The sequence below is a fragment of the Suricata suricatta genome, chromosome 12, assembly GCF_006229205.1.
Source record: "Suricata suricatta isolate VVHF042 chromosome 12, meerkat_22Aug2017_6uvM2_HiC, whole genome shotgun sequence".
In the NCBI taxonomy this organism is placed as follows: Eukaryota; Metazoa; Chordata; class Mammalia; order Carnivora; family Herpestidae; genus Suricata; species Suricata suricatta.
The window spans coordinates 9,142,459-9,158,481 of NC_043711.1; the positions used below are offsets into that span (position 1 = coordinate 9,142,459).

The following is a 16,023-nucleotide window of genomic DNA, read 5'->3' on the forward strand; positions in this document are numbered from 1 at the left end:
GTTTTTTCCATCACTGTCTCTTCAGTTAGGTGCAGGACTAAGATTCAAGCAAACTCCAGACGTGGTAAGCAAGACTGGGGCCGAATCAAGTTCCACAGATCCATCTTGTCCATGAGGATCTGTGAGCACTACTCTGCCCTGTCCCCCCTTCTTCTGCCTCATTCCTTTTCATCCAGCTCAGGAGTCAACCCTCCTGGGGATCTTGTCTCACTCCTGCCCACTCCTAAACACTCCACTCCTTGAAGATTCTGCTGAGCTCCTGCAGCCTTTAGCCTTAAGGCATACAGTCCGAAACAGCATAGCTCAGGAATCAAAGGAACAAGTTTAGCATCAGCAGAATGAGATCAAATCTTCTACCCCCTCCCCCACCAGCTGTGTGACTTTGGGCCAGTTACTTAACCTCTCTGGGCTTATCCCCTCATCTGCAAAACGGGAATGATGGAGGGAGCATCCATGTCCTAGTTCCCTGAGAGGATACAAGTAAGTGGGTGGTGAACACTGGTGAAGGATGCCTGGCGAGTTAGCGCCGTGATCACACGAGAACTGACCTGTGCGGGCTTTAGAACAGGGCGTGGCATCGACTAGTATAGTATTCGTGTTCTCATCATTTCTCACACTGTCCTGAATAAATTGCCAGTTGAAGTGCCGGCCTCATCAGAGGAAAAGGTGTGTCGTTTGCTCCCTGAATCGCCTACTGCAACCACCTAATAAATGGCTGTTGAATGGCCAAGCAAACAGATTCTGTTGGGCCCTGCAGGGCATAAAAGTAAACCCAAAAGCCCCTCCCTTATGCGGAAGGTACACCCAGGCTGGTCTGAAGACTCCAAGACATGGGCTGGCCCACTTCTGCAAAGATAGTCAAAAGTGACCGTGTGAGTCACTCACTTTGTTGCAACCATTCAGCTCTGCTCTTGCAGTGGGTAAGCAGCAATGGACAGGTGGGTAAATGAATGGGCACGGCTGTCTAACAATACTATTTTATTTGTGGGCACTTCATATTATTTTGAACTTCATATTATTTTCAAAATTCATAAAAATAAAAGGTCATTCTTTTATTTTTTTTCCCCACAACCATTTAAAAATGGAAAAATCGTTCTTAGATCGCCAGCCGTTCAAAACCAGAGAGCAGATTCGATCTGGCCGCGGACTGCAGTTGGCCAACCCTGCCCTCCCGCTTCCCCCCAACGAGACAGCGCTCGAAGGCTAGCGGGCCTCCGATTGGGCCAGGCAGAGTGGGTGGGGCCGGGGAAGCTTCGTGACGGCACGGATTGGGGAGAGAAAGCCCGGATTGGCCCACTCTTTTTGGCACTCGACCAATCAGATCAGGGCGACGCGCCGGCTTTGCCCCGCCTCGCGCCAGCGTTTGCGTTACGCGAAGAGTGCGCCACGCCCCCTTGCGCGCTGGAGACTCACTTCCGGGCACCGGCACGGCGTGACGTCAGGAGGAGGGCAGGTAAGTACAGACAGGCGGAGGGGCGCTTAGGCCCGCAGGGCCCGAGGGGATCTGGTCGTTGCCTTCCGCGACCTCGGAGCCGCTCGACGGGGCGAGCGCACTGGGGTCCGCGGGGCTGTGCGGTTGTGGGCACAGTGTCCGGACCCAGCTCCGGTCCCAGGCGCGACCCCCCGACCGACATCCCCAGCCGCGACCTTAGTCCCAACCCCAGGCACTTGCATGCCTGAAGGGCTCTTGGGTTTTCTAATCTGGAAGATGGGACCAGTGAGCCCCTGCCTCGCTGGGTTAGGGTAAAGATTTAGATAATCGTAAAAACGGTTTGGCATGAGAAATAATCGAAGGTGCCGACACTTAACTCTGCATCAGGCGCGGTGCTCAGCCCTGCAGCTCACTGAGCCCTGACAGCAACCTTATCAGGTTGATGCTTATATAAACCCTCTTCTACAGATGAGAAAACTGAGGCCCAGAAAGAAAGGCTTCGCCAAAAGTCAGAACCGCTAGCCAGCAGCAGAATCTCGATCCAAGCCCCAGCGCCATGCCCTAAGCCTGTGGTGTTTGCAATTACTCCTGACACCAACGACTAGAAAGTTCTGTACATCCATCCTATAACACCCGCTCCCTGGGGTGGCAAAACCACTGTAAGAGCCCCAGCTCCTGTAAACGGGGTCCCCTGCAGACACTTCCAGGGTCTTATTTCAGTCACAGCAACCCCAGAAAGTCAGTCCTGTCACCATCATGTACTCTTTACAGATGAAAAAACAGAAGTTCAGGGAAGCTCGGACATTGGCAGAAGTCACCCAGTTAGTGAGGAGAGGAACTGGGCTACAGGCCCAGGGAACTGTACCCCAAAACCTGGGTGGGCACTTAGCATTTTTAGGTTGGGAGTGACCTTGGGAAAATCTGGGCCAGGGACATGCTTAACAGACAGAGGATGTGAAGTGAAGAAATGTTTATGGTCATGGCAGAGAACCCCAGCTTTGCCTCTGACTCTGGGCAAGTTGGCTAACCTCCCTCCCTTCCCTGCCCCACCATGTCCTCTATCCATCAGCTAGGGATACTAGTAACATAATACAGAATAAATGAGGCCATGATGTCAGACTCCATGCAATGCCTGGCACACACAAGCTGCTGGAGAGTGCCCAGCCTACCAGCCAAGAATGTTTATTTTTTTTAATTTTTAATGTTTATTTAATTTTGAGAGAGAGAGACACAGAGTGTGAGCAGGGAAGGGGTAGAGAGAGAGAGGGAGACACAGAATCAGAAGCAGGCTCCAGGCTCTGAGCTGTCAGCACAGAGCCCGATGCAGGGCTTGAACTCACGGACCGTGAGATCATGACCTGAGCTGACATTGGTGCTTTACTGAGCCACCCAGGCGCCCCATGAATGGTTTTAACTTCATAATGGTGGGGAAAGAAGAGGAGTATAATATTTTGTGCTAGTGACAACCATGTGAAATTAAAATTTCAGTGTCTGTAAATAAAGTTTCGATGAGATGCAGCCACGCCCATTTACATATTGTCTACAGCTGCTTTGCTAGCTATGGTGGCAGAGTTGAGTCATTGGGACAGAGACACAGTTGGGTCTGCAAAGCCAGAACCATTTACTGTCTGGCCCTTCATAGAGAAAATTTGCCCACCCCCGTTCTAGAATATACCTCCGTCCCTCATAGTGTCTCTCTTTGATCAAGCAGGACTTCCTTTTATTTGACCTAAACATCTCACTCCCAGACACGCAGGAGGAGGGCAGTCCCCACCCCATTTAAGGAGACTTGCATTTACGGGGTGTGTAGGTGACTCAGTCAGTTGAGCTTCGGCTCAGGTCATGATCTCAGGGTCCGTGGGATCAAGCCCCACATCGGGTTCTGTGCTGACAGCATGGAGCCTGCTGGGATTCTCTCTTCCCTTCTCTGTCTCTCCTCTCAGAATAAATGACTACACACTAAAAAAAAAAAAAAAAAAAAAAAGCCTGGGACTTGATATTTGTGTCGCCTGCACTAATTCTTAGGGAACTCAAATCAGTTTTGAGTGGCTCATACAGTCAGCATTTCTCAGGGGCTCCGTAGCGTCCCAGGTGCTAGAGGGACAGCGCAGAGCAGCCTGGGGCAGGAGACCGCCTGCACACCGACACAGGATGATGTGATGGGAACCCCAGGGAAGAAGGGACTTTAGGTCACATGGTCAGATGAGGCCTCTGACATAGATGGTGCTTGAGCTGAGACCTGTGACCACAGACAGCTGGTGGAAGAGCGTCCACGGCATGTGGCCTGCACCTGCCGAGCCTTTGACAGCAGCCAGGGAGCCAGCATGACTGGAAGAGTGGGGGAGAGGCAGAAGGGGGATAGGCGGGCTTGGAGAGGCAGGCAGGGGCCCCATAGGCTGTGGCGAGGGGGTTGACATGAACTCTCAAACCAAAGGGAACCACTGGAGGGGTTGAAGCATGAGGATGATGTTTCAGATTTCTTTTTTTTTTTTTTTTTTTATGGTGGGGTTTTTTGTTTTTGTTTTTGTTTTGTTTTTTTTGGAGAGAGACAGAGAGAGACAGCACGAGCAGAGGGAGGTCAGAGAGAGAGGGAGACACAGAACCAAAGCAGGCTTCAGGCTCTGAGCTAGCTGTCAGCACAGAGCCTGACGCGGGGCTTGAACCCACGAACTATGAGATCATGACCTGAGCCGAAGTCGGACATTCAGCTGACTGAGCCACCCAGGCGCCCCGATGTTTCAGATTTCCCTCTTAAAATACTTTACTGATCTCTGTGGGGAACACAGACCTTGGCAGTCAAGGGCAGAGCCAGGAGACCAGGGACGAGGCAGCTGCGGCGGTCCAGGGTGGGGGCCGGGAAAGGATGAGAAGCATCAGCCGTGAGACACATGTTGGCGGAGAGTGAACACGACACTCTCTCTCTACAGAGACCAACGTCACCCTTCGGAGGGTCGTCTGAGCCGCAGAGAAGCCGTGGCCCCTCCTCCGGGCTCCCCAGGAGGGCACCACTAGGCAGGGGTTCCACCCTTCCCGATCTGCGTTTCCTCATCTTTTCAGATCAGCCCTGTCGGGGGCGGGGACCAGTAGGCAGCCGCCAAGATGGTGAGTAGACAGCCTTGTGCTCGCTGGGTTTTTCCTCTGGTCTTTGTCAGGCCCCCGAGGCCATCCTTTCCCTCCGCCTCCCCAGGCTGCAAGGTGGTGTTTCCAGACTCCGGATCGCGGTCTTCTTGGTGCAGTGGTTCTCAAAGTTGGCCATGCACTAAAATCCCCCAGGGAGCTTTTTTCTTTTCTTTTCCTTTTTAAATTAATTTTTTATTTTTTTTAAATTTTTTTTAAAGGAGGCGAAACTCAAATAACATGAAATTAACCATCTTAGGGCGTACGATTTAGTGGCGTCTAGTATTGTCATAGTGTTGGACAACCACTCCCTCTCTCTATTTCCGAAGCATTTGCATCTCCCCCAAAAGGAAATCCTACCCCCATGAGCAGTCCCTCCCCAGCCCCCAGCAACCACCTGTCCACCTGTGCTTCCTGTCCACATAGACTGTCCCATTTGGGACATTTCATGTGAGTGGAATCACATGATACGTGGCCCTTTGTGTTTTGGCTTTTTTCGCTAAACACAATGAGTTTGAGGTGCATCCGCGTCGTAGCCAAAGTCAGAACTTTATCCCTTTTCATGGCTGAATAATATTCCACCGTCTGCTTCTGCTGCCTGGTGGGGCCCCGTTCATCCGCTGAAGAACGTCCGAGTTGTTTCTACCCTGTGGCGGTTGTGACCAGGGCTGCTAGGGGCGTGCATGCACGAGGATCTGTTCTAACACCGGTTTCCAGGTTGCCTTTTCAAAGCCTGGGGGTCCGGGTGCCAGGCCCTGGAGGAGCTCCCCTCCCGAGAGCTTCTGGGGGTGGGGCCCCGGCATCAGGATTCTAGAAACTCCTCAGGCGCACGTAACGCCCGGCGGAGTCGGAGAACCGCTCCTGCTGTGTGTCGTCAAGTCAGTTCATTGGGCGGCTGCATTTAGAACGCGAGACCCTCGCAGCCGGATAGGCCCTCTCCCACGACACCTGTGCCGTGCTCCTGCGGTGTGACGTGCATGTTTGCATAGTGGCAGCATTAAACGTGTCTCGCTGTCCGTCGCGGTCTCCAAAGCACTGGAAGCCATTAGAGTCTGATTCTCATGAGGTTTTCTACCGTGACGACAGTGGCTCACCAGTCCCCGAGTCACCGTCCCCAGTCGGGCCCAGAACCCTGGGTCAGTCTCCACCATCCGGGCCCCGCCCCTCGAGGCTGGATGACCAGGTCTCCTGCAGGGCCCTCTCTGAGTCCCATCTGTCTTCTGCTTTCCAGGGTGAAAGGAAAGGTGTGAACAAGTATTACCCTCCGGACTTCAATCCCGAGAAGGTAAGGCCGCGTTCCCTTCCCCGTGTCCACGACAGCAAAGAGACTCCGCAGGGCAGGGGCGTCATCGAACGGCCTCCCCTCCTGGCGTCAGGGCCGGGCCGCAGGAGCATGGGTGGCCCCTGAGGTGTCGCTGCCTTGCACTTGTCACGTGGCTCTAGGACAGTCTTTTTTTTTTTTTTAAAGAGACAGAGACAGAGCATGAGCAGCGGAGGGTCAGAGAGAGAGAGAGAGAGAGGGAGACACAGAATCCGAAGCAGGCTCCAGGCTCCAAGCTGTTGGTGCAGAGCCCAACGTGGGACTCGAACCCATGAACCATGAGGTCGTGACCTGAGCCAAAGTCAGTTGCTTAACTGACTGAGCCACCCGGGAGCCCCGGGAGCCCCTCAGGCAGTCTTAATCCCAGTGGTAAATGCGGCTGTGTGGTCAGTGACCTTTTACACTGGGCCCAGCGTAGCCCATGTCCAGCGAAGCTCAGGGTGAGGTCCGGCAGAGGGTCTGCGTCAGACCCCCTTTGCTCTCCCAGCTCTAGCTCCTCTGGCTTCCTCTTTGTTCCCTCTGCCTGGAACCTCTTCATTTGACCACAGGCCCCTTCCCGTCCTTCAGGTCTCTCCCCACAGGGGGCTTCCCTGACCACCGTCTCGTTCTCTGTGACATCATCTAGGGCTTTATTTCTCAGGGTAGCCCGTCAGCTCTGTGATGTGCTATCCCTTCATTTGGACATTGTTCCATGTCCCCCTTCTAGAATGTCCACCTGAGGGCGGAGATGTTCATCCGTCCTGTTCACAGCTGGGCCCCACACTGGAGGTGCTCAGTGAGGGCCTGGCGGATGAGTAGGCGCATCCCAGCTTCGTGGTCCTGGGCACGGGACTGGCCTCTCTGTGCCACAGTTTCCCCATACGTCAAAAGAGGAAAATAAAAAACGGCCTAACGTCATAGGATCTTTGAGGGGTTAAAGCAAGATGATGCAGGGTGCCTGGCTGGCTTAGGTGGTAGAGCTGTGACTCTTGATCTTGGAGTTGTAAGTTCGAGCCCCAGGGTGGGTATAGACATAACTTAAAGGGGGGCCTGGGTGGCTCGTCAGCTAAGCGTCCGACTTCGCCTCAGGTCATGATCTCACAGTCTGTGAGTTCGAGCCCCTCATCGGGCTCTGTGCTGACAGCTAGCCCAGAGCCTGGAGCCTGCTTCTGATTCTGTGTCTCCCTCTCTCTCTGACCCTCCCCGCTCATGCTGTCTCTTTCTGTCTCTCAAAAAAAAAATAGACATAACTTAAAAATAAAATGCTGGGGCGTGTGGATGGCTCAGTCGGTTAAGTATCCGACTTTGGCTCAGGTCATGATCTCATGGCCCATGAGTTCAAGCCCCACTTGGGGCTCTATGCTGACAGCTCAGAGCCTGGAGCCTGCTTCAGATTCCTCTCTCTCTACTCCCCCCCCCCAAAAAATAAACACTAAAAGTAAATAATTTTTAAAAAATAATAAATAAAATCTCAAAGTCCCTTTAAAAAAATGAGACCCCAGCAAACACTCACCAGCGCTGACCTCTCCCCCGGTATCCCCACAGCACCGGAGGTGACCACAGGCATTGTCCCCAGTTGGCAGATAGAGGAAACAGAGGCTTGGAAAGCAAAGAGTGAGGTCGCTCCCTAGGGCCATGCAGCGCTTCCGGCTCCTCAACAGAAGAGCCAAGATTCAGGCTCACATATTCCAGATCCCAACCCCGCTGGCCCCGCTGAGGCCTTAGCGCCTTGCAGTTTGCTGCTAACACTGCCCACAGCACGTAAGAAAGAGGCCTCTCGGCCTGTGGGAGACTGCATTGCTGTGCTCATCTGACCCCATGTCCTTTCCATGCAGCATGGCTCTCTCAACCGATACCACAACAGCCACCCGCTACGGGAGCGGGCTCGGAAGCTGTCACAAGGCATCCTCATTATCAGGTAAGCCCCTGGCATCACCCTGCATCTGTGCCCTCCCCACCCCACCCCCTCGCATCAGTCTCTGGGAGAATTCAGTCCCCCTGATTTGCAGGACCGTTTGCAGGGCCTTGATTCCATAAAGCAGAAAGCCTTGTATCAGTCAGCTGTTGCTGTGTAACAAAATGATAAACATGTATTACTTGCTGCTCCCAATCCTGCAGCTCAGTGGGATGACGCTGCTGCCCTTTCCTGGGCTCGGCTGACCTGGGCTGGGCTCTCTCGTGTTTGGGGGGTCACCTGCCTGGGGGACTGGCTAGTCCGGCATGGCCTGGGCCAGCAAGACTGGGCTCCTCTCCACATGTCTCTCATCCTCTGGTTGGCCAGCCGGGGCGTGTGCACATGGCAGCACCTAGGTTCCAGAAGAGAGTGAGCAGAGGCATGCAAGGACTCTTGGGGCCCAGAGCTGGCACATTGTCACTTCTCTCATCGATGGCCCTGAGTGAGTGTTGCAGGGGGAGGGCAGCTAGTTCATCTCACCTCTCGACAGGACGCATTGCAGAGTCACATTGCAAAGGGCACAGATATGGGGAGGAGAAAGAATCACAGCCATTACTGCCACTGAGCTAGGACAGTGGCCCTCCCCGCGGGGCTCTCCTTTTGTTTCTGGCCCATGCCCCCGCGCGTCACCCGGGACAGGTAGCAGAAGCCAGCCTGTGCTGCCTGGGAAGGACGAGCCCTTCTCTGACCTCAGTCTCCACAGTCCCACCTCTGCTTGAGCAGAGGCTCCACTGACAAAATCACAAGAGGTTGGAATGTCTATGGAAAAAGAATCAAGATGCGGGTCCCAGCCATGGCCTCAGGAGACCCAGAGCTGAAGGTCACCTCAAAACACAAAACACCCCTCACCCCCCACACCTTCACACCCCAGCCGCTGTGTTTGCTGAGCCCCCGGCTAATCTGTGCAGTGTCCTTCACCCCATTATTCATTACTGAACAGTATCCAAACTAGAAGCCCTATCACTCCTGCACACGCTCGGCCTGGTCATGGCCGCAAACGGAGCCACAGAGAAGAAACCCAGTGACAGTGCAGCCGGTCTCCTAACCGCTGGCTGGGCCGCAGCTCCGCTCGGCTCCCCTCCTCCACTCAGGTTGTGGGTTCTGTAGCCCACACGGTGAGGCACGAACACCAGAGACTCACACGCACTGGGAGAGCCACGGGACAGGCGGGCGGATCTTGATCTTCAGCACAAGTGTGCCCTCCGCGGTGTGGCCGCAGCTGCGCAGGTGCGCAGGCCCAGGGAACTCATGGGTGCCAACTAGCCCTTGTCTGTTTCCCGCAGGTTTGAGATGCCCTATAACATCTGGTGCGATGGCTGCAAGAACCACATTGGCATGGGTGAGCACCGCCCCTCCACTCCTCGCCCCGCCCCGCCCCGCCCCTGGGCCGCTCAGCTCCGCCCCTGCCAGCACAGCTCCGCCTCCGACTGCTCGGCCCCGCCTCCGAGTGCTCAGTCCTGCCCCTGGCCGCTCGGCCCCGCCCCCGACCACTCAGGCCCTGCAGCCAGGGAGCCGCTTAACCAACCGCTGGGCCCCTGATCAGGCTTTGGAGAGAAAACAGGCAGCCAAGGGACTGGTGGGTTGTGGACACTTTGTCGCAGAGCAGTCAAGAGACCCCACTTTGCCACGTCCTAGCTGGCTTAACCTCAGCATGTGACTCAGCCCTCCTGTGCCTCAATTTACCCATCCCTGAAACTCAGGTGGGAGGAGCGCCCGCCTGTGTGGCAGGCAACGGGCATAACCCACGGCATGGAGCACACGCAAGGGTTCAAAACGCAAACCACTGCTGCCTGTGCTGGGACCTTTCATGTTTGGGCCCCTGTCCGTGCCACACAGATGGACAGACACGTGGGCCCATGGCCACACTGGGCAGCCCTGAGATCTCGGGCAGGGGACGTGGCCCACGTGGCCACTGTGTCCTCCTCTGATACAGGGACCCTCAGCTCTTCACACAGTGCCCGGCCCCAGGCAGCAGCTTATCCTGTAAACAGGAGCAGTGGCTCTTAGCATTAGGGGCCGGCCACTATCCCAGGGGCCACGGAGGAACAGGAAGGAGGGGCCGGGCCACCCCACTGCTGAGGAGGACCAGTGACTCCCCCCACCCCAGTAGGTCCCCCTGATCAGACCCAGCCAGGGGCATCTGGCCCGAACGCCACCAGGTGCTCAGGGGACAGAAAGGAGGATGCAGCCTGACACAGGACAGAGGTGGGTCGCCCTCAGGGCCGTGAACCAAAGCAGCCACCAGGACAGGGAACCGCGGGCCACGCCGCCCACCCGCCCAAGTTCTGTTTTTGTGGTTTACAGCTTGCTTTTCACCCAACAAGCAGGATTAAACAGATCGAAAATGTAAATCATCTAATCAGCGAGAAAGCACAAAATGCAGATGTTACCAGGGACAGCCAGCCCTCCTCGAGCCCTTGCCAGGCCCCAGACCCTGTGCCGAGTGAGCTGTGTGTGTCCTCAGCTCCCGTAGCTCTCAAAACAGCGCCGTGTGGCAAACGTGACAGTCATCGCTACTGAATTGAAGGGAAACTGAGGAGCCGACCTAAGGTCGCGTAGCTGCCGGGTGGTGAAGTCCGTGTTTGAACCTGGACCCTCCTACCGCCACCCACACTCCTCAGTGGCTTGAGCACTGGTCACGTGGCCTGGACACAGCTCTTTCCTACCTTGAACTTCAAGGTTCTCTAGAGGTGTCTCCCCTGGGGGTACACGGAATACCAGCCCTGGCTGCCCCCCACCCAGGGCAGAGACGCCGGGGGTGGCTTAAACCTGAGCCCCATCTCTCCCTCCTCCCAGGTGTTCGTTACAATGCAGAAAAGAAGAAGGTCGGCAATTATTACACAACGCCAATCTACAGGTAGGGGCAGTCTGGCGGGTGTCTCAGGGACCAGTGGCAGGGTGAGGGGGCTACAAAGGAGTCTGAGTAGGAGGGCAGCCATTCCCTGGTGGCCATTCGCTGCCGTCCTTTCCTGGAAGCTGTCCTGGTCTGTCAGCCAGGGCACATCCCTCTGCCTAGAACCCTCCATGGCTCACACTTTCCTCAGACTAAAAAAAAGCCCGAGTCCTCCCCATAGCACCCAAGGCCTTGAATCTTCCGCCCGGTCCCCTGGGCGTCCTCCCCTCCTTCCACTCTCCCCCTGAGTTCCCTCACACACCCCAGGAAGGCCCCCACCTCACTGCTCCTGGAATGCTCTTCCCCAGACATCTGCAAGGCCCCCTCTCCTTCCTCGGGTTTCTGTTCCAACACCACCTCTCAGAGAGGCCTTTTCTGAAGCCGCACTCACCCCCGACACTGGTGGCCTCACCCGGGAGGGTTGTTGAACCCGTGAACAAACAGGTGAACAAACTCCAGATGGAAGCTCTGCCTCCCCCACAGCCGCGACCCCAGACACAGAGCTCGGTGGGCAGCTAGTGCTCAGTGGGCACTTGCTGACCGATGCGCACAAATGGAAGGAAGCAGGCAAGGGGTGACGGGTGGCCTGGGGCCACCTCGGTGCCCTGACTTCCGCTCTCTGCCCACCCAGGTTCCGGATGAAATGCCACCTGTGTGTCAACTACATCGAGATGCAGACGGACCCCGCCAACTGCGACTACGTGATCGTGAGTGGCGCCCAGCGCAAGGAGGAGCGCTGGGACATGGAGGACAACGAGCAGGTGCTGACGACAGGTGAGCACGGCGGGGGTGGGGGGCGGGGGCCCCGAGGCCAGCCCTGAGCCCGAGCCTGAAGGCCCTGGTGCATCTTCGCCGCTGCAGAGCAGGAGAAGAAGCAGAAGCTGGAGACGGACGCCATGTTCCGCCTGGAGCACGGCGAGGCCGACCGGAGCACTCTCCGGAAGGCCCTCCCCACCCTCAGCCACATCCAGGAGGCCCAGAGCGCCTGGAAGGACGACTTCGCCCTGAACAGCATGTTGCGGAAAAGGTTCCGGGTGAGCGGGGCTCCTGCTCGGGCTCGGGGCCGTGCGCACGGGCGAGGAGAGTGCAGGTGCGGCCTTCAGCCCAGCGCATCACAGCTACAGGCGCGTCCCTTAGCCCTCTGAGCCTCAGTTTCCCCACGTGACCACATCTCCCGCCTCCGGGCACCCACGGGAAGCCCCTAGCCCAGTGGCTGTTATTAACCAGGAGCCCCTTCCGGGGAGCCCGGCTCTGCCTTCTGCACGCTGTCCGAGGGAAGGGAAGCGTCGATCTGGGGCGCAGGTGGGGCCCGGGTGCCGCGGCCCGGCGGGGCCCTGACCTGCTACTCAGCTGCTAACACGCGTCTCGAGGGTCCATCAGCCGTCCCAAAACGGAGTCCCCAAGCTTTCAACCCATGCCCGCATAATTGCCAAAATCCCTCTGCTGCAACCCGGGGTAAAGAATGTTGAAAAAGGGAAAGTCGCTTACAAGGAAGTGTGGTCGTGCATGTTTCAGGGTGCGAACCCCCCCCCCCCCCGGCGAGCCGCCTGTGCTTGAGTACAGAAGCACCCAGGGTACAGGTGCCAAAGCCTGGCCCCCGTCCCCGCCGGGCACAGTCCTCGCTCGAGGGTTGCTTGCGTCGCCCACTTGCCGGGTGACTCGCATGCCCCGGGCACCGCGGGAGGCCCTTGCCTCGGATGAGCTAGAAGAGGAGGAAATCTCGAGGCGGGCAGGGAAGAGGCAGGTCTTTGACGGCCACCGTACCTCTCCCCTACCCGGTCCGCCACCACACAGGAAAAGAAAAAAGCCATGCAGGAGGAGGAGGAGAGGGACCAGGCGCTGCAGGCGAAGGCGAGCCTGGCCATCCCGCTGGTGCCGGAGACGGAGGACGACCGCCGGCTGGCCGCCCTGCTCAAGTTCCACACCCTGGACTGTGCGTGGGGGGCCCAGGGGGTGAGGGGGGCGGGGGGGCGGAGATGGGGGTCCCCCAGCCGTGAGCGGTCCCCCAGGGCAGAGGGCAGCTTTGGACCTCCTTCCCTCTCTTCCCTCCCGACCCCCAGCCTACGAAGACAAGCAGAAACTCAAGCGGACGGAGATCATCAGCCGCTCCTGGTTCCCCTCTGCCCCGGGCCCCAGCCCTGGCGGCAGCAAAGCCGGCAGCGTCCTGAAGAGGCTGGCCCAGAACCGTAGATGCACGCCTGTCAGCTCCCCCATCAGCGTAGGGGACCTGGGCATCGTGCGGCGGCGGTCCCGAGACGTCCCCGAGAGCCCCCAGCAGGCCGCAGAGACCCCCCAGCCTGGGGAGCCGCGGGCGCCAGCGCCAAACGCCCAGGACAGGCCCACATCCCCCCAAGACTGCTCTCCCCAGATCCCCGAGACCTCCACGAGCAGCAGGCCCCAGGGGCAGGAGGGGACACAGCAGGACGGACCCCAGCCCCCACCAGGCACCTCTCCGGAGGCAGCCACCTCCCAGGACCCACCACACCCGTGCATCCTCAGCTCCTCCCTGGTGGCCGATTACTCCGACTCAGAGAGCGAGTGAGCAGTTCCACGGACCAGACCTGCTCCAGAGGCCACAACGCGCCCAGGAGGCCCCTCCCGGGCTGCAACCCTGCTTGTGCCAACCCTGCCCTCGGAGAGCCCAGACGCTGCCCCTCCCGAGGCCTCGCCTTCCTGCAGCAGTGGAGTTATTTATTTGGTCCTGGAGACAGTGTCTGTGCCTTGTGGGATTACGTCCCAACATTAAAGCCCTGCCTCTCTGTCCCTGCCTCGGCTTGCTAGATGGGCCCAGGGGCTGCCTCCCCCACCCCTGCAGCCCCCCTGCTAAGCTTGGCAGGGGCCCTCATCAGCCAGTGTGATGCTGGCTGCCACAGCCATGATCCCCACCCAGCGTGAGGTGAAGTTTCAGTGCGGTCGCTCAGGTTGGTCTGCAATCAGCGGACTTTCTGGAGGAGGCAGTACAGTCTGAGGGTGAAAGGGGGACCAGGCAGCAGGAGCCGCACAGTTAGGGCTGGGAGCATAGAAGGTGCCTGAAGCAGCCCAGTCCTGAGCATGCAGGTGTGGGGTTTTCGTTATTCCCTGCCACGGTGCAGCTTTTGAAGGAAACAGGTAAACTGAACAGAAAATAGCTCAGAAACAGCATGGCATCCCCCCGGAAACTCCACCTGCCCCCTGCCCCCTGCCCCCACACCGTGGAAAAGGAAGGTCAGTTACCGAGTCCCGAGGAGGTGCGGTGAACCGGGCGCTAATCTATCCTCTGGGCACACAGTACTCTCGGAGGCCAGGTTAGGGCCCGATTTGTATTTCGCCCGTTGGGGCATGGTGGCCCTAGTGGCCACCCCCACGCCACCAGCCTTTGCTCCCTGCAGGGAAGGGAAGGTTTCGGGACAACAGTAAGAGCGCCTTAGTCTTCTAAATACCCACTTGGGGCCTTTATTTGAGAACACCTTCAGCAGTCGCCGTGGCTGGAGGAATCAGGCCCCTAAGGGCGCCCACCTGGGATTTGGGGGATCATGCTATGAACCCTCAACTCTGATCAGCCGAACGGTAAGACAACAAGGCCCGGGACTCTGGAGGTGCCCCGCAAACGGTGCTATCTGTGGTTTCCAGGAGGCAGCGAGCTGCCCAAACTTCGCCCCGGGGGCCGGGTGGGATCCGCCGCCCCGACTGCCGGCTGCGCGGGATTGCAGTGCGCACGCGCCTCCTTCCCGAGGGGGCGGTGCGGGTCCCGCCCACTCCAGACGCGGTCTGTGCCCGCGCGTGCGCAGGGAGGTCCCCGGCGCTGCTAGGGCGGCGTGCGCGCGGCGGCGCGACCATGGCCTTGGAGGCGATTCGCTACTCCCGGGGCTCGCTGGAGATCCTCGACCAGCTACTGCTGCCCCAGCGCAGCTGCTACGAGGCGGTGGGCTCGGTGCGCCAGGCCTGGGAGGCTATCCGAGCCATGAAGGTGGGGCCGCGCGGCGAAGCGACGGGGCCGGGGTGGGAGGGGGACGGCCCCGCCTGACGCCCCGATCCCCCACCACCCCTGCTCCAGGTGCGCGGCGCCCCAGCCATCGCGCTGGTGGGCTGCCTGAGTCTCGCCGTGGAGCTGCAGGCGGGCGCGGGGGGACCGGGACTCGCCGCACTGGTGGCTTTCGTGCGCGACGCGCTGAGCTTCCTGGTCACCGCCCGGCCCACCGCCGTCAACCTGGCCCGCGCCGCCAGCCACCTGGCCGACGCCGCAGCCTTGGAGGCCGAGCGCGAGGGCGCCACGGAGGAGGCGGTCCGGGAGAGGTAGGGCGGGAGGCCTTGTGCCAAACACTGCTCTGCGTGGAGGCCGTTAACTCCTTTTTCGCACAGCAACCCATTTTACATATAAGAATACTGAGACACGGCCTGTCATTCCAAGGACACACAAGCAGGACCAAGAGCCCTTGCGGGACCCCTGGGTTCCAAGGTCCTTGCACTCAGGTTCCCCAGAGCATGCCCAGCCCAGTCTGCCTTGGAGGTCGCCACTGCATTCTCCTAGTTTTTGCTTTTGAGGAATTTTGCGTCCTGGCTTGATCCCTTCTCTGCCCTTTTGTTCCTCCACTCTTCTCTGTTGCAGTCCGCGCAGTTACTCTGCATGTTGCCTGACACTAGCAAGCTTACTCCTGTCTCAGGGCCTTTGCACACGCCGCCTCTGAAGGTCAGGTATCCACAGAGCTTACTCTATCAGGTTTCAGGTTCCTGCCCCCCCCCCCACCATGTAACACAGCTCATCCCCCTGCTCTCTGTCCCCCGACCCTGCCTTCTTCTCCTTCACTGACTGCTTACCACCTGCCTGCCCCACCCTGGCGTGAACTCCACAGGGTAGAGATTTTTGTGCTGTGCTTTCCAGCTCGTATGACGGACTTGGTAAACATGCATCGTGTGAGCAAGCAGTGTGACAGGTTGTGGTGGCAGAAGAGTGCGGGCCCCACGGGCTTCTACCTCCCAGTGTTGGGTGGGGCAGAGGGGCTAGCCTGGTCCCCAGGCCTGGTGGCTGGTGCTGACGGCCCCTTGTTGGCCCCAGAGTGATCCGCTGCGCCGAGGACATGCTGGAGAAAGACCTCAGAGACAATCGGAGCATTGGGGACCTGGGAGCCCACCACCTACTGGAGCGGGTGGCTCCTGGCGGCGGCAGGGTGACCGTGTTGACCCACTGTAACACCGGCGCACTGGCCACTGCTGGCTATGGCACGGCCCTGGGTGAGTGGGCTTCCATGGGGATGGGGACGGGCCCTTTTTGGATGCCGGAGAAAGAAACCCTAGTCACTTGACCCACCAAAAAGATGTAAAGATTTTTTTTAATACTTTGACTATTTTTT

At 58.3% G+C, this 16,023-nt stretch overlaps 3 protein-coding genes across 4 annotated transcripts in view; 2 read left to right on the plus strand and 1 right to left on the minus strand.

Moving 5' to 3' along the window:
- Window positions 1-1,403: 1,403 nt before the first annotated feature.
- On the plus strand, window positions 1,404-13,459 carry CCDC130 (coiled-coil domain containing 130). Its single transcript, XM_029918329.1, has 10 exons — window positions 1,404-1,453; window positions 4,360-4,534; window positions 5,781-5,834; window positions 7,685-7,767; window positions 9,087-9,142; window positions 10,600-10,660; window positions 11,328-11,470; window positions 11,558-11,730; window positions 12,491-12,629; window positions 12,757-13,459. Exons 2-10 carry the CDS (start codon window positions 4,532-4,534, stop codon window positions 13,236-13,238), a joined length of 1,194 nt encoding a protein of 397 aa, XP_029774189.1. The 5' UTR covers window positions 1,404-1,453; window positions 4,360-4,531; the 3' UTR covers window positions 13,239-13,459.
- Window positions 13,460-14,447: 988 nt separating this feature from the next.
- On the plus strand, window positions 14,448-16,009 carry MRI1 (methylthioribose-1-phosphate isomerase 1). 2 transcript variants are annotated; one of them, XM_029918330.1, is made up of 3 exons: window positions 14,448-14,642; window positions 14,730-14,968; window positions 15,729-16,009. In XM_029918330.1, exons 1-3 carry the CDS (start codon window positions 14,511-14,513, stop codon window positions 15,973-15,975), a joined length of 618 nt encoding a protein of 205 aa, XP_029774190.1. In that variant the 5' UTR covers window positions 14,448-14,510; the 3' UTR covers window positions 15,976-16,009. The 2 variants fall into 2 exon arrangements, with proteins under 2 accessions (XP_029774190.1, XP_029774191.1); XM_029918331.1 differs by having other exon boundaries at window positions 14,448-14,606.
- C12H19orf53 (chromosome 12 C19orf53 homolog) overlaps window positions 16,003-16,023 on the minus strand; it is an 889-nt gene continuing 868 nt past the window's right edge. The window contains exon 3 of the mRNA XM_029916606.1: window positions 16,003-16,014. Within this exon, the coding sequence (XP_029772466.1) occupies window positions 16,003-16,014 (12 nt within the window). The remainder of the gene's footprint in view (window positions 16,015-16,023) is intronic.

Excerpts from the sequence above, each read along its gene's own strand:
- MRI1 (XM_029918330.1), top strand. The coding sequence starts at position 14,511 with ATGGCCTTGGAGGCGATTCGCTACTCCCGGGGCTCGCTGGAGATCCTC. Across the intron at positions 14,643-14,729 it reads AGGCTATCCGAGCCATGAAG|GTGCGCGGCGCCCCAGCCAT; the intron begins GTGGGGCCGCGC and ends CCCCTGCTCCAG. Across the intron at positions 14,969-15,728 it reads GAGGAGGCGGTCCGGGAGAG|AGTGATCCGCTGCGCCGAGG; the intron begins GTAGGGCGGGAG and ends TGTTGGCCCCAG.
- CCDC130 (XM_029918329.1), top strand. Across the intron at positions 10,661-11,327 it reads TACACAACGCCAATCTACAG|GTTCCGGATGAAATGCCACC; the intron begins GTAGGGGCAGTC and ends CTGCCCACCCAG. Across the intron at positions 11,471-11,557 it reads CGAGCAGGTGCTGACGACAG|AGCAGGAGAAGAAGCAGAAG; the intron begins GTGAGCACGGCG and ends TCGCCGCTGCAG.